Source organism: Olea europaea, chromosome 8 (genome assembly GCF_002742605.1).
Source record: "Olea europaea var. sylvestris chromosome 8, O_europaea_v1, whole genome shotgun sequence".
NCBI classification, from domain to species: Eukaryota; Viridiplantae; Streptophyta; class Magnoliopsida; order Lamiales; family Oleaceae; genus Olea; species Olea europaea.
Genome location: NC_036244.1, coordinates 1,663,067 through 1,679,759, shown reverse-complemented (window position 1 = coordinate 1,679,759; position 16,693 = coordinate 1,663,067). Strand labels below are relative to the sequence as shown.

Here is a 16,693-nt window from a genome sequence, read left to right as displayed (position 1 = left end):
GGGGAGAGGGAGGGTGGTGGCAGAGTGGAAAGGATATGTGAGGGATGGTGATGGTATGGAAAACAATGTGATTTTTTTATTTTAATTTTTCTTTCCTTTTTCTGATTTTCTTTTATCTTTTTAATCTTTTTTTTTTTTTTTTTTTTTTTAATTTTTTTTTTTTTTTTTTTTTGCTTAAAATTTGAGACAAGAATAATTTTTTTATGGCTTGTGCTTTAACAGATTAAATGGACGGATTTAAACGAAAGGACCATTTGATCAAAGAAATGTCGATCTAAAGGTTCAAATGCCATAAATGAAATGAAATGGATTATTTGTTCAATAAAGGCAAAAGATAAAAACATTTTGAGCCAATTACCCCCTCTCAAATGACCATCCTCTACGTCAAAACGTAATCCAATTCCCCCTTCTTTCAATGACATATACCCATGGTTTACGAAGTAAGAGGCCTATCATTTACGGAAGAGGAACAAACGAAGAAAAATATGGTATTTCAAAATTTGTTGGAGTCAAATGAACATCAGGAAGTCATACAATTTGATACTAATCAAATAGCTCAAATGGGACAAGTCATGACTAAAATTGCTTCACAAATATGGATGACTAATCAAAGACATGATTCTATAAATTGCTCCACTTGTAATTGAATTATTGGTAACAATGTTATCATTCACAATCACATTTTGGAATTCTTAGTTCACGTTATTATTTTTATTTTCTATTTTTGCCAATTCAATCTATTATTTTTGCCACATAAATTGGTTTTGTAATTTTAGTGGGGCTAAATAGCATTACTAAAAAAAAATTGTCTTTATGCATGCTCAAAAAAATCAGGAATAAACCTCAAAGTAGTCAAAATATTATGATAAGTGAACCATAACATTATAATTACTTTATATAATTACGTGTTGTTTTCATTGGAATTTACTGGAAATTATTTTTGTTTAACTTTTGTTTATCAAACCAACCTTTAATACACTTTATGGACGTTTCCAAATTCCAATGCAATTTATTAGTAGGGTTATACTACCTTTGGAAAGGAGTAACTATGTATACTATAATATATAAGCTTGGTGTACCTAATTTTAAAAGATAATAAAAATAATCTAACACACTACTTTTTAAAATAATAATTTAATTCACATATTGCCTAAATAGACCAAAACATAAGATGGAGAGAGTAATTACTTGTGAAACTACCTAGGGCATGTTTAGTATATTATAATGCATAGGACCTTTTTTTACTTATTTTTCTTCTTTAATTATATACAATTCGATTCAATATAACTAGCAAAACACAATATTAGAACAAAATGCACTCAAAAGTGAATCATGAAATCATTCTAAAATAATATTTAGCCATATTTGGTTTGAATAAAAAATAGTATTACAATCCTAACAAGAATTATGCATGCTTTGATACCACTTGTTAAGAATAGACATGGACAAGGTTATGATGAAATATGAAGTAACAATCACAATTCAAGAAGAATACAAGAATTTGGTAGAGGAATTAAAAATTTATTATGAAGAAGAAAGAATTACAAAGATTGTGCATTTATCACAATTTTGATGAAATGTTACTTGTTTTAAATATGAAGAAAAGCCAACTATATATAGAGAGGTACATATCAAACATTAATAATAGTTCTAAAGATGGAAAAAAGTATCAAAAGTCGTGTTAAATAAAGAAAACAATATTGAACCTGATAAGCGTGGTGCTCAAGCATCAACTCGTGATAAGCGAGCGACAGGTGCACCACTCGAGTACTAGGCAAGCAACAACTCTTTGTTAAAAATTCAATCTTTTCGCTAAGCAGTAAGCTAGCGATCAACTAGCGACAATGCATTGTCTTTTTTTCTTTCATCCATATTTTGACCTCTTTAAAACCCAATTCAACACATCTAAAAAACATATGGAGTATGGATCAAACTTTAACAAATAGATTTTGGCAAAAACTGCTGAAATATGTGATTAAAAAATTGACAAATTTTATAATCCCCGTGAAATATGTTTTTTGAAAATAAGTTTGAGAGAAAGTGAATTTTAAAATAACGAGGATCAAACATAAGCTTAATTTGGTAAAAGCATAATTCTTAATAAAAAAAAAAATCGTAATATGTAGGCCCCGTTTGATAGCCATTTCTTTCAAAATACATTTCTCTCTCTCCTCTTTTCAACCACATATTCTTTATTAAAATAATATTACACGTAAATCAAAAACTATTCTTTAATTTTCAACCACACATTTCACATCAATTTACTATTCTAAAATGCATTTTTATATAAAAATGACTATCAAACACCCTTGTAATCTGAAGTAAAAAAAAAAATTGAATTGGTAATAATAAATTTAAGTTTCAAATTAAAAATGAGTCAACCTAGTAAAAAATGTGGAGAATACGTTGTGTCATGCTTTAAGTGATCCAAATTCATCGCAAAATGAAGTTTAGTAGTCAGCGAATTTTAGGAGTTTGTAATTAAAAAGTACAAATATGGTTATTTAGTGCTGATAAAGGCCTCGTTTGGTAGGGATTTTTTGCCCAAAAAAATTGATTTTTTTACCGTTATTTTACTATTCAAGCCGTAATTTTTGACTTCTTCTCTCACGTGTGGACCCCACTTTTCTTCTAACGGTCAAAAAATCAATTCTCAAAATCCCTACCAAACGGGCCCAAAGTTAATTCTGAAAAAGTAACAAAATCCTCTTCTGAAATTTTCGATAATTTTAAAGACACCCCTTAACTTTTCAAAAATTATACAAACCTCTCTTATTTCAAATTTTAAGTAAAGCATGCTTTTCATAAGGTTTATGATAATTTCATAAACACTATATTCGTTTCAAGAATTACATAAACCTCCCTTATTTCAAATTTTTAATAAGGACTACCTCCCTTGAGGTTATGACTATTTTAGAGACATTGTCTCTATTTAAAAAATAATGATAATAAAAAAATCACAAAACTCTTTTTTCTTAAATTTTGAATGACGTATACCTCAATTGATTACTTTTCTCTCACATGATAGCATAAATAATAGCTATAACACTTAAAAGTATCCTTACAAACTTTCTTCGACGTAGCACTTTCTAACAAATAATGTAATATCTAAAATACCTTTTTAACACTTCTAACTAAATCAACAATAATATATTATTTACACAACCAATTTTTTAAAGATACATCAATAGATACTTCGATTAGACGTATGCAAATTATATTTGTATATGACAAAGTAACAAGCACAATCACATTAGTATCCTAATAGAAATAAAATTTATGGACATTTCATTCGGCGTCAAACCAACAATTCTATATGAAATATAATATAATACTAAAAAAGTAAGACGTGTATAATGTTTACTTAAACTCTACTTGATCAGTCATTCAACAACCCCATTTTCTTGCCATTTTTGTTAAAGCAAAAAAGAGAAAAAAAAATAGTTATAAATTGTGGAAAAAAAAAACTAATCATGTTATTTAACACACTCAAAGAAAGTATGTTGCTCATGTCAGTCTAATTTCTGAATATAAATTTAAGATGAAATTACCATTAGTATCCCCCATCTTGTGTTCTCCAATATAATTATTAAAATATCAATTAAATTTTAAAATATTTTCAAAGAATTGATAATTTAAATAATAGTTTCCTGTTGATTTTTAATGAGAAGTGTTAAAAATGTGTCTTAAATGTAATATTACTGTTTAAGGAATCATAAGATGACAAAAGTTCGTGATGATATTTTAAGCATTAATACTATTATTTATATTGGGACATGTGAAAGAAAAGCACGCAATTATTCAAATATCAATTAAAATTAAAAAAAATCAAATAATTGATAGTTTAAATAATAGATTCCTGTTGATTTTTAATGAGAAGTGTTATAAATGTATTTTAAATGTTATATTATTGTTTAGGGAATCGTAAGATGACAAAAGTTCGTAATCATATTTTAAGCATTAATACTATTATTTATATTGAGACATGTGAAAGAAAAGTGAGCAATGAAAGTATATGTTATTTAAAATTAATTTGAGATAAAGAAAAATTTGCATAATTTTTAAAATATAAGGGATGTATCTAAAATTATCAATAACTTAAACGTGAACTATAACTAATATTTAACTCTATAGTCCCCACTTTTCATAATTTTAAGAGTAATGCTTTTTACAGTCGTTTACTATCATAATCATCCTACGTGACATATATGTGATTGTTAGTGATTTGATCTATTAATGTGATAGTTTTTTATTGTTTTATGTATCAAATTATTAACCGGCATATATATGACACGAAGGACGATTACGATAGTGAGCGATTATAAATAATATTATTTTAATTGATTAATGTTATTTGCAATAGCTCACTAACATAATTGTCCTACATAATATACATATGACTTTTAATAATTTGACAAAATAATGTGGTAGTTTTTTATTATCTAATTGTCGCATTTGGAGAAATGAGAAATGATTAAATTATATTTCATTTAAAACCGAAAAATTGGACAGACCCAATTACCAAAGTGGTCCCATTTGGAGAAATGGGAAATGATTTTATGAACCCAATAACCTCTCTAATCTTTATCATTATTTAAATTTTGAATGTCTCAACTTTCAATGTATAAATTTTTTTTATTAATAATAGATGAAATCTAATAGCAACGCATACACAAATTTAACAAAATTTTCAAAGATTTCGAATGTTCCATTTCAAGATCAATTTTTATTATAAATAACCAACATTTTATTACAATTTTGACCCTATCCAACAAAAAAAGCGCGAGAAAAAATTGTATCAAATCGACATATGGATGCTCTTAGATTCATAAGGAAGCATAATTTACTCGTAATAGGTTTAACTTTTTAGTAATGTCGACGTACAAGATGAGATCCTAAGTAATGGTCCTCGAGTTGGATGCTAGGCAAGAAATATTCACCATCAACTCTTCAGGTAGTTGTGTTAATGTAAAGCGACGACTCCCGATCACAGTTAAAGATTGGATCGTGATAAAGCATGTGAACCTTACTAATTTAAGAACAATATACTACAGTTTCTTGAATGGTTGAGATGAGATACTTTATTTAAGAACGATTAAACACAAATCAGTTGCATTATATGATTAAAATCATTTTTTAGAAAACTAGGACTATAATATAATCCAAATGACAGATTCAACCGTAAATCAAGGGAAATATTCCATAGTTTTTTTGTTTTGTTTTTTTTTTTTAATTTCATTTCAAAATATATTAAGAAATAAAACAATACTAAAGTTCCTTTGCTGTGCTTGCTCACCGCACAACTGCCTTTTTTTCAATGCATTAGGCCACTTTTTATGGCTACTGTTCCTCCAAATATCAACTTCCTATGTGAGAATAAGCAAAAATACCAACAAAGCCACTTGAATGCCAATGACGTGACTTATCGTAATCACAATTTATTGTCCATCACATAAATAAACTATAATATATTCAAAAATAAATAAATAAACCCCAAAGAATTGTAGTCATTGCAGAAAAAATAAATCATAAATCAAACACACAACAAAAATATGAACAAAGAATTATAAAAATAGTGAAATATGCAATACTAAATAATCGAAAATAATTAATCCAGGTCATACGAATTTGTAGATAGCTGATTGAGGCTTTTGAAATTTAGAGAGGAATGGAGAAGAGAGTGAAACTAGGGAAATGATCTGAAGAATTGATGGATTATTGAAAAATGACTTTCATCTCATCATTTATCAAATAATTATATATTAATATATTTTTTATTTTTTTATTTTCTTTAACTATATAGCTGAGTTTGTTAGAAAGTGAGTTTTAATTTTAATTGACTTTTTTAAGAATTTGAAGGGTCATTTACATCATGAACAAATGAATATGATTTTTTAATATATACTAAATTCATCGAGTTGTTACAAATGATTAAAACAACTATTTATCAATGGAATTTCTTGTTGGCTCCTTGTAAAATATATGTATGGCGGATGGGTTCCAAATATATCGTAAGCTAAACTATGCTATTATTAGACGATATAGCGGAGATAGATCTCCCTAATGATCTACTTATGCATCGATGGAATGGTTCTAGACCTCACATTGACTCCGTCTTCTTACGGCTCTATGGGTACTCTAAATGAGTACATGTGAGAAGGCTTCACCTTCACGTTCACATTGATGACGAACATAAGAGGTAAAATCAAAGTAATAGGGCTAGGGTGATAATCATTCATGTTGATCCTTACCTTTAATTGTAATAAAGGAAATCTTTTGATTCATCTTTGGCTGAGTAAAAGCTTTCGACTACAAATGCTTTCTCCATAGGCGCATGTCTCACCAACACAGAAGAGGGTTTTATCGCTATTTTTATTGTTGTTTGATTTCTCGTACATATTTATATACATTCCAGAATCAATTTACATTTGACTTGTCATCTTGAAAATGATAAGCTCTATGATTTGTTGGTATAGATTCTGTTAACGATTTATTCCATTAATCTAAGTGCAATAAGCAAATCAAATTCCTTTTTGGTCAATCAAATTTGAACGAAAATCACAATTATATATATAGCTAAAATATCTTCTAATATTATAATATTAACTATTTGTGAAATTAATCTTTTTAATGGGAAACGAATGTGACAATTAACTATTGTTAGAATAATAAAAAATGAAAAAAAACTTAATGCTTGAATTAATGTCAATTTTGAAGATTGAACGAGCGTGTTTTAGATTAAAAACAAAAAAAAGGAATATGGAAATTCAATGTTTCTCATTTATTCATTCTGCATCTTTTATATATTGTAGATTGAGGAATAATTATAGAATGTAAATTCTACTACTACGTAGATCGATATGAAATGCACATTAATTCACCCGTAGAAAATATAGGATAGTCCGAAACTTGTATCCACCTGTACTGCGGATTAACAAATATCTAGGTACGGAATTCTTTTTTTGATCTTGCTCAAAAATCTAGGAAAATATGCTGAATATTTAATTATCCTCCTCTGACTTGTCCTTTTTGCTCTGCTCTTAACTAAATTTATCGTTGACTCAGACTTCTCTCTGCCTGCCAAATAAGAACGCTGCAAGAATCCCCTCGTATTCTTCAACTGTCAAGTGATTATTTTTGTAATAATTGCTTATTCTTCATTAATTGAGAGAAAGGGATCGATTCTGCTTCTGGGTTTTTCTTGATTTTTGATAATTTACTCCCTAAGAATGTGTGAAGAAGCCATGATTAGGCAATTCAAGCGGGTTTCAAGAAAGTGAATTTAAGTGATTTTTGATCCTTTTAGTTTAATAGATTGCATTTACATGGGTAGGATAAAGAAGAAAAACTTTGACTTGAATAAGGCAGTGGAATTCTTGAACAAATTGTGGGTTGAAAAGCCTCTACTTCCTTTGGTAATTCCAGTTTTTTTTGTTTTTTGGGCAATTGAGAAGTGGTTCTTTTCTCTCTCAAATTGGGTTGCCCTTGCTCTTGCTGTATGGGTTACTATTCAGGTAATTATGAAGAACCCTTTTGAAATTTCCTTGATCATTCTTGTGCCTATTCCTTGCTGGAAATCTTACTCTTTGTGGAATATTGTGAAACAAGCTATATACCCTTAAAAAGACATGATTTGTTCCACCTATGTTCTCTTGATTTAGATACATTTTAAATTTCATATTTTTATGCTGTTTTTCGTCTTCTGATCTTGTAAATACTGTACAATCTATTTTAAATTCCAAATTTGAAAACTCAAATAAATTGATCTATCAGTTAATGTGGCTATAATCAACTTGACAAGCAAAAAATTATTCATGCAGTTGATTAGAAATTGGTTGGGATTAAAGATGATTCTTTTCCTACTCAAAAACAATGAAAATGTGGTACAAATACCTTTTATACTTAGCCCCTATTTGTCTACCATTAAAGTAGGAAAATGAGTTTTGTAATAGTGAATTTTTGAAGAATGTGTGATTATAGAGTAGGGACAAATTTTGGGTTTATGTGCAAAATACTTTGCTAAAATGAGTTTGAGTTTGAGAAAAAAAAGAGTTTTTAAATAATGGTAGACAAACATGGGCTATTACAGTCTAAAACATTTTTCTTGTGCTCAAAATTGTCATTTCATGTTCTCACAAAAATATTCATTGATCTCATGGTTTCACAATCTTTGATGTGACCAGAAGTTTTATACCCCAAAATTATTGAGGAAACTGAATAAAGTATGCAGCTGAAGACATTCTCTATTGAATGTACTTTAAAATATCAAAATGAAGGAACTGATTAACATAAAGCATTTTTATTTTTTATTTTTTTTGGGGGGTTGTGTTTGAAATTTAGACAGAAAATAAGGTAGTTGTGAGTATGAGTTTCCTAAAACTGAAAAATTCATGTGCCAGTGCCATCATTTATGAGTTGCCTAAAACTGAAAAATTCATGTGCCAGTGCCATCATTTGTTTCATCACGTATTTTCTGTTTCAAATTTCTTCTTTTGACGGGGCTGCATACTTTGAGTAGAATGAAAGGATAACTCTGATGCCCGTAACATGAGATGTGGATTTTCTTTCTTGTTCAGTATGGAAGTTATCAACGTCGAAATTTAGTGGAAGATTTGAATAAGAAATGGATGCAAATGACACTACAGAATTCGGTAATTGTTCTCTCATGTTCATTGTATCATATACATATATATAATTTACAAACACACAACTACAGAAGCATATTTTGTTTATTTATCAACATTTTACTCCGCTTGTGTGTATGCAGCAAGCAACACCTTTAGAACAGTGTGAATGGCTGAACAAGTTACTGTTTGATCTATGGCCAAATTATATTAGCCCAAAGCTTTCTTCAAGATTCTCATCTATTGTTGAGGTAACTATTCAGTTCTCCCTGCATTTATGGACCGGTTTTACTGTTCTATATTCATGGATGTGTACGCATACACCCTTGTGATGTAACATTCTCAGAAAATCCATCATCCTGTAATTAGGTCAAAATAGAGTACTATAAATCCTGTTCCGTAGTATGATAGAATAACCAATACTGTCAACTCGCTTTGCATCAAACCCACTCGTTTTACTTTAGCCTTTACAGATCGTCAATAGCAGAGCATAATTCTCTCTTAACTAATCAAACTCAAATACTTGTTACATCTCCTAAGGGATCAAAACAATTGTTTGCATGTGGGTTTATCAATTTTAATTTCTCTCTTTTGAACAATTACATACTTTAGAGGATAAAAATGAGCTGTTACTTCGATCTCTAATGCTTTATTGTCTTTCCCTTCTAAATATGCAGAGACGCTTGAAGCATCAAAAACCAATGTTAATTGTAAGTTTTCCTTTTTCATTTACATAACGTTATGGATTTGTTGTCCACTGTTAATTTTGAAGTATTTAAATGATAGCTGATAAAATGCAAATATTTCTATAGGAGAAGATTGAGTTACAAGGATTTTCACTAGGTTCCCGTCCTCCTATATTAGGACTTCATGGAATCTGCTGGGCAACTTCAGGCAATCAGGTCTGGTTTCTGTGTTAGTTGTAATTTGATGTGTTAGTTCACATTCTTCAAGTCGAACAACATTTTCGAACTTTGAAAAAAAAAATAATAAAAAAAAAAAATTAAGTGCTTGTGTGGTAGTACTTTTAAGTACTTATAAGTTGTGGGTTTTACAGAATATGTAGATAAAATGTAGTTTGACCAACTACTACCACTTTTAAGCTTTGCCAAACATAGAGTAATACTTCTTTTTATCTGAAAAGTGCTTAGTAGACATCGCTCCATTTATGTGTGTGTATATATTAAGGATAAGATATGCTTTCAGGGATAAATAGACATCTGCAAGAAGAAAAAATCTCGAAAAGAAGCAGCTGGGTGAGCGAAGTCACTATACTGGATAATTAAGGGTTTGTTTGGGAGAGGTTTTTTGAAATCATCTTTTTACCAAAATCATTTTCAACCACACATTCTATGGGACCCATAACTTTCCCTACTGTTTTATCTCACATTCTCCAAAAACGTCAATTTTCACTTGGTAAAATCTCTCCAAAACTTACTCTAGATACAGAAAGGTAGAAATATGAACCACCTCATAATAAAGATGGGATAAAACGTAAATTTCAGATTAAGGTACAATATTTTCATTATACAAGTGGAACCTCAACGTATGATTTGTAGATAGCACTATTTCAATGCTAGATCTGATAAAAAAGCAGTCTATTACCTTTAACTTTCATGAGTTGGAATTTGCATCAGCTATTCGCCTCCGTTCTTGGCTGTTAAATATCTATGGGATCAATTATTATACTCAGGTAGGAGGTGATGGTGACTGCAAAATTTAATATTCACTCTCATTCATTGTGAAAATAGAGAACCAATGCTTTTATCTCACGCCTTCTGCAGATTTGTTAGTTTTTTTCGTATTAAGTTAATGTGTTACATTTCTTGTTTTCATTTATCTATCATGCTGATTGTATCTGTGATTTGAGGTTGTCAAAGACTTTACTAATTCCTATGATTTTGCATATATGATCCACAAATCCGTTGTCTCATTCTTTTATTTCCATGGATAAATATATAACTAACACTTCACATGAAAACAGCGAATTATGCGTTTGGGTTTTGACTGGGACACAAATGAAATAAATATCATGTTGTCTGCTAAGATGGCAAAGCCATTAACAGGAACAGCTCGGATCGTCATAAATAGCATCCACGTCAAGGGTGATGTATGTACCATATTTTTATCTTATTTTTTTCATTGTTTTTGGACTAATGTTTGGAAAAATGTCATCTCTCATCTATACTTCATGTTGATTACTTAATAAAATGATGTTTATATTTGGGATATCAGATTTATTATATGGATTTTGTTTATCTATTTAGTTGCTTACTGTTAAGTTGTTACTTAGATCCACTCTGTATGGAAGTGCATGTTGTTCATAGTGATGACTATAAATTAGGAAGTCTAAATTGAAAATCATTGGGAATATAAGAGAAGTACTACCTCTGCTGGATTCCTTCTTTTCTTTGTTTTGAATGTTCGGTCAATTCAGCTTCTACCACCAATAATTTAACTATTGCAATTTCGCTGTTTCCCTGGGCATGAGTACATCACTAGATTACTACCCCTTTTAGAATGTTATTTGATTCTCACTATTTATGATGTACTTTTTGTGCTATTTCTTGAGCTGCAAAATTTTGTTATATTGAAAGCTCTAAGCTTTCCCTGTAGGCATTGTTTATTGGATATAAGTTGGGGCCAAAAAACTAAAGATTACAGAGCTTCATTCTACTTAACTATGAGGATGATATATTATGTACTCCTGTTCTATATATTTGTCACATATTTGAGTTTTGAAAACTTCTGAAAATATTGCATCTTGTTCGTATAATTTTTCATAACTTTGAAATTGTTGTTCTGTGATAAAAATAATGTCAAAACTTCTGTTTTACAGCTTCTTATGATGCCAATTCTAGATGGAAAAGCTATTCTGTACTCATTTGTATCGACTCCAGATGTGAGAATTGGTGTTGCTTTTGGGAGTGGTGGAAGCCAATCTCTTCCTGCAACAGAACTACCAGGCGTTTCTTCATGGCTGGTAATGGTCTTCATTTGATTGCATATTGGATTTTCGTAAAAACACAATATTCAGTTTCACGTAGCAACCAACATTTCTTATTTCTATTTTGATTCATCTATACCGTCTTCTCACAATTTATTTAGATGTCACTGATATTGGAAACAGTACAGTTGATGAAATAACCTGCTTTGTAATTGATAAAATATCTTCTTGAATCTTTCTGAAATATTTCGTTTCTCATTTTAACCACTAGATTTGCACCTCAATAAAAATAAACAGTATTTTTGTCCCTATTCTGGAGCAGAACTAGCACGCTTTATCTGCGATTTTAGAAGAAGGGAAATAGAGTAGTTAACACGAGGAATTCCTTTTGTCTGACTTTATTTTCTAGCTAAAGTTTGGCAGTGGTTAGGGATGATTATCTGAAGTGGCACAGTGACTAAAAATAATGGACCATGGACACTACACTTAATAATTTAACAGCTTTTAAATACAAAATAGGAAAGGCAGTTGACTAACTCTATGTGGTAAAACTTGTACTGAATCTAACTAATAGTGGAGTTCGTATTTTTCCTTCTTTTCGTGCATACGATCCACATAATATTCATTCACCGTTTTCACTTCTATCATTTGCAGGTTAAACTTGCCACTGATACACTAAGTAAGAGAATGGTTGAACCTCGCCGCCAGTGTCTTGCTCTGCCAGCCTCAGACTTACAGAAGAAAGCTGTTGGTGGTGTACTATATATCACAGTTCTCTCTGCTCGAAAAATTTGTAGGAGTAGTTGGAAGTGCAGTCCCTCCAGAAGACAAAAGTGTTCAGAAATTGATTCTTTTGAAGAGGATCAACTTGAAAAGAAAGAGCTGCACACACTTGTGGAGATTGAACTCGAAGAATTGACGAGGAGAACAAATGTGAGAACAGGATCTAATCCTAAATGGGACTCAACGTTCAACATGATCTTACATGACAATGCAGGGATTCTTAGATTCCATCTATATGAATGGACTCCCGCTAGTGTGAAATATGACTACCTTACGAGCTGTGAAATTAAGGTGCAGTCTCTCGTTGCTAGTTGTCTCCAATTTGAGGTTATGCAGTGTGATTTAGAGTGTTCATTTGATGGATTCAGTTTTATAAAATTTTGACAGGAAAAGTTTTGAGTAATTAGAAAAGGATTATGAAAAAACTTTGTTCCGCATTGGGGAAAAATTGAACAATTGTATGTCGTAACTCATGTTTCCTCAATCCTTAGAGACAGAACATCGTAGATTATTTTTCTGAAGAAGATTAGGTTCTCAGCATTTGAAATTGCGATAGTTTGTTTGGACACTTTCTAACATGAACTCTTCCATCTAATCAATACAGATGAGATATGCTCCAGATGACTCAACCATATTTTGGGCGACAGGAGCTGATTCCACTGTGATTGCTGAGCATGCTGAGATATGTGGAAAAGAAATTGAAATGACTGTTCCATTTGAGGGAGTTAATTTAGGGGAGGTATGTTTTACTCCATTTTCTTGTGGATAAATAACCGTGGCTATATAAATCCAAATGTCCGTTTGCTCTTTCTATATATTATTTTTTGAATTTAGAGCATATGGTAAATAAGACAGCTGCTGTTAAGATATTAAATTGAAAGTGTGTATGAATCTGGTCTGGGTGATATTAGGCATCAGGGCTTGTAATGTACTGAATCACCTTTCCAGCTATAATTGAAGAAATTGAAATTTGGATGTCTTAGTAGTAATATCCATTCAAATCCACCAACTGTTATTGGTGATGTTTTTGGTTGTTCAATAATCCATCAAATTAAATGGATCTTAATAGGGGGTCGAATAACATCCGAAAACAATCAGTTGTATTCAACAATTTATATCTTGTTATTATATGCAAGTAGCAAAAGTGTAATTTATCATGACTCTCCTCATACTTGGATCCTCCATTACTGCTCCGCCTGTGGCATGACGCACTTTAAGCCTCACCGACATCATATGCATGTGAATGTCTGTTTCTATATCTCTCATTACCACCATGGCACAACCTCCAGCCCAATCTGCACACCCACCGCACAACACCAAAGCCTCAAAACCCCCCGTCCTCCCCCCCCCACACCCCGGCACCTCCCTATTAATGCACTCCAAGATAATCTTCTCTGATGCAATACACAAATCTGCAACTTCTGAGATCAACCACAGTTGCCACAATTGCCTATCACCTTGCTTTGCCACCAGATTGGTGCTGTTTCTTTTTTTTCACAACTTCTACGAATGCAACTGAATAATGTAAATAAAAAGTTTCGGAGTAGTATAACTCTTTTTGCATCATATATTCATACCCATATTAATAAATCTATATTATTGAACTATTTGCCGATAAACGAACCTTCTTTGTTTATAACCACCTTGCAGTTGACGGTGAAGCTTGTACTGAAAGAGTGGCAATATGCAGATGGTTCACATAGCTTGACTAATTTCAATCTGAGCTCTCAGCATTCACTAGACGGGGCTTCAAACTTTCTCTCAAAAACTGGGAGGAAAATTTGCATAACTGTGGTTGAAGGGAAGGACCTTATTGTGAAGGACAAAATTGGGAAATCTGGCCCTGACATTAAATTGTATTATGGGAAGGTATAGATCTCATTTTCTTCATTTGTGTGCATCTTACTGCCATTTAAAATTTTCTTTCATCATTTCTAATCAAATGAAACTTTGGTCCAATTCCTTTAATTTGAAAATATGTTGGTGAGACCTGTTAACATAGTAAACAGTGGAAGCACGAATATATATGTATTTAATCAAACTACTTCAACTCCACTGATGTATATATTTATTCACAGGCTTCCAAAAGAACCAAAACCGTCTCATATACTTCAAATCCAGTCTGGAATCAGAAGTTTGAATTTGACGAAATAGGAGGAGGTGAATATTTAAAGATAAAGTGTTACCAAGAAGAAACATTTGGAGACGAGAGCATTGGTAGTGCACGAGTTAATTTAGAAGGTCTTATAGAAGGTTCGATAAGAGATGTCAATATTCCCCTCGAAAAAGTGAATTCTGGAGAGCTGCGGCTTCAAATTGAAGCAGTGAGAGTTGAAGATGATGAAGGAACTAAGGTATGATTATTTTAAAGCGAAAGCTTCCGATTATGATTTGGGATGTGAATTTTTTAAGCATCCATTCAAGCATGTTTCGCTAAGCTTAAAAATACGTAAAAACTTTTTGTTTCTAAAACTTAGCCGATCAGGAGCTTAGACTGATAGGAAGATTCCATTATGATTTAATGTCGTTCAGTGTCCAATAGGAAGCTAGTGAAATCTTTATAATGATTATTTGTGTGTGTTGGCATTCTCCAGGGTTCGCATGCGAGTTCAGGTAATGGTTGGATTGAACTTGTTCTGATCGAAGCGAGAGATCTTGTTGCTGCTGATATCAGAGGAACAAGTGATCCATATGTGAGAGTGCACTACGGAAACTTGAAGAGAAGTACTAAGGTTAGACGTGTGTAACTAATGCATATACTTTCTTTGGCTTTCTTGAAGTTAAATCACTTCTTTTTCTCATCGACTTACTTTCGCATGTCCTTGCAGATTCTGTATAAAACACTGAATCCAAAATGGAATCAGACTTTAGAATTTCCCGATGATGGTAGTCTCCTTGAGTTGCATGTAAAAGATCATAACGCACTGTTGCCCACATCAAGTATAGGAGATTGTGTAGTCGAATATCAGCTGCTGCCTCCCAATCAGATGGCTGACAAATGGATACCACTTCAAGGAGTAAAACGCGGCGAGATCCATATTCAAATTACACGAAGAATCCCTGAATTGGAGAAGAAATCAAACTCAGACTCTAAATTGTCCCCAGCTAAAATGCACCATCTAATTTCTGATCAGGTTATTACCATCACTATATCTTTTGCTCTGTTTAGCATGGATTTTGAAAAGCCAAAAGCTTCTCTCAAAACTAAGAAGCTGCTTTTGGACCTATTTGGGTAGTTTTCTAGAAATACTTTGTTTTAATTAGATGAATTTTTAGAGGAAGTTGGCTCTATATGCTTCTTCAGAAGCTTTTCTCCAGAAAGCAGAAGTTATTCCAAATAGGCCCTTAGTAAATGATGATCAAGTGATCTTTCCTAATATAATATCTCATATTTGATGTTGGATTTGATCAGATGAAGAATATGATGATCAAGCTTCAGTCTTTGGTAGACGATGATGATCTTGAAGGAGTTTCAAAATCATTAAGTGAGCTCGAAAGTCTGCACGAAACTCAAGAAGAGTACGTGGTTCAGCTTGAGACGGAGCAGGAGCTTCTTATCAACAAGATAAACGAGCTCGGACAGGAAATAATTAACTCATCACCTTCCTTGAGCAGAAGAGTTACCATTCCTTGACGAATCTTTTTCAATTTTCTTTTCCTATGATGGGATTTTTCATAAATTTATGTAGAAGGTAATAAAATCTTGAACACTGAACTCTTGAAGCCTTGTAACTGTATTATGTTATATTAGCATAAATGTGGATGAGTATGTATGTATAGTTATACCACATCTAGATAACTGCTCTAAAAGGTTTTATATTATACATATCCTGATTTTTTCAGAGTGATTATTATTATTATTATTTAGATATCTCCTCTGGCACTTTTTTTTAACCCAAAAAAAAAAAAAAAAATCATGATGATATTAATGGCATGCACCAAAAGCATATTTGTGCAAATGATCCCCAACCTAAGGCCCTCATGTGGAATCAGAAGATATCCTTTAAATCTTGGCACTGAAGTCCCCATTTGTACGTTTTAGTGTGTAAATTGTCCTTTATGATTCGGATTTTTTTTTTCCTTCTCTCTTTCAAAAGGCCGGATACCTAGTGGAGAATGAAAGATAGAGAAGGGAAAATAGGAAAGAAATCTCTGACCAGTATCATCGGTAAAGTAAGAAAGTTTAGAAGATACCTATTTTCAATTAAAGTTGCGTTTAGTACTTTGTCACAAATAAACCTTAAGGTGAAAGAGTTCGCTTTGCTTATATGAGATATAAGGGTTTGAGTTTCACTTAAATTAGATAAACTTTATAAATAGACTTGGATATCCACATATA

General features: G+C 31.6%; 1 protein-coding gene across 1 annotated transcript; it reads left to right on the top strand.

Annotated features, from left to right (window-relative positions):
• Positions 1–7,015: 7,015 nt before the first annotated feature.
• On the top strand, positions 7,016–16,202 carry LOC111398479 (extended synaptotagmin-1). The gene is made up of 14 exons (XM_023025394.1): positions 7,016–7,514; positions 8,577–8,651; positions 8,768–8,875; positions 9,302–9,334; positions 9,437–9,526; positions 10,609–10,734; positions 11,464–11,607; positions 12,226–12,645; positions 12,959–13,093; positions 14,005–14,223; positions 14,433–14,708; positions 14,949–15,086; positions 15,183–15,488; positions 15,767–16,202. The coding sequence occupies exons 1-14, from the start codon at positions 7,326–7,328 to the stop codon at positions 15,986–15,988; spliced, it is 2,481 nt and encodes an 826-aa protein (XP_022881162.1). The 5' UTR covers positions 7,016–7,325; the 3' UTR covers positions 15,989–16,202.
• Positions 16,203–16,693: the final 491 nt, after the last annotated feature.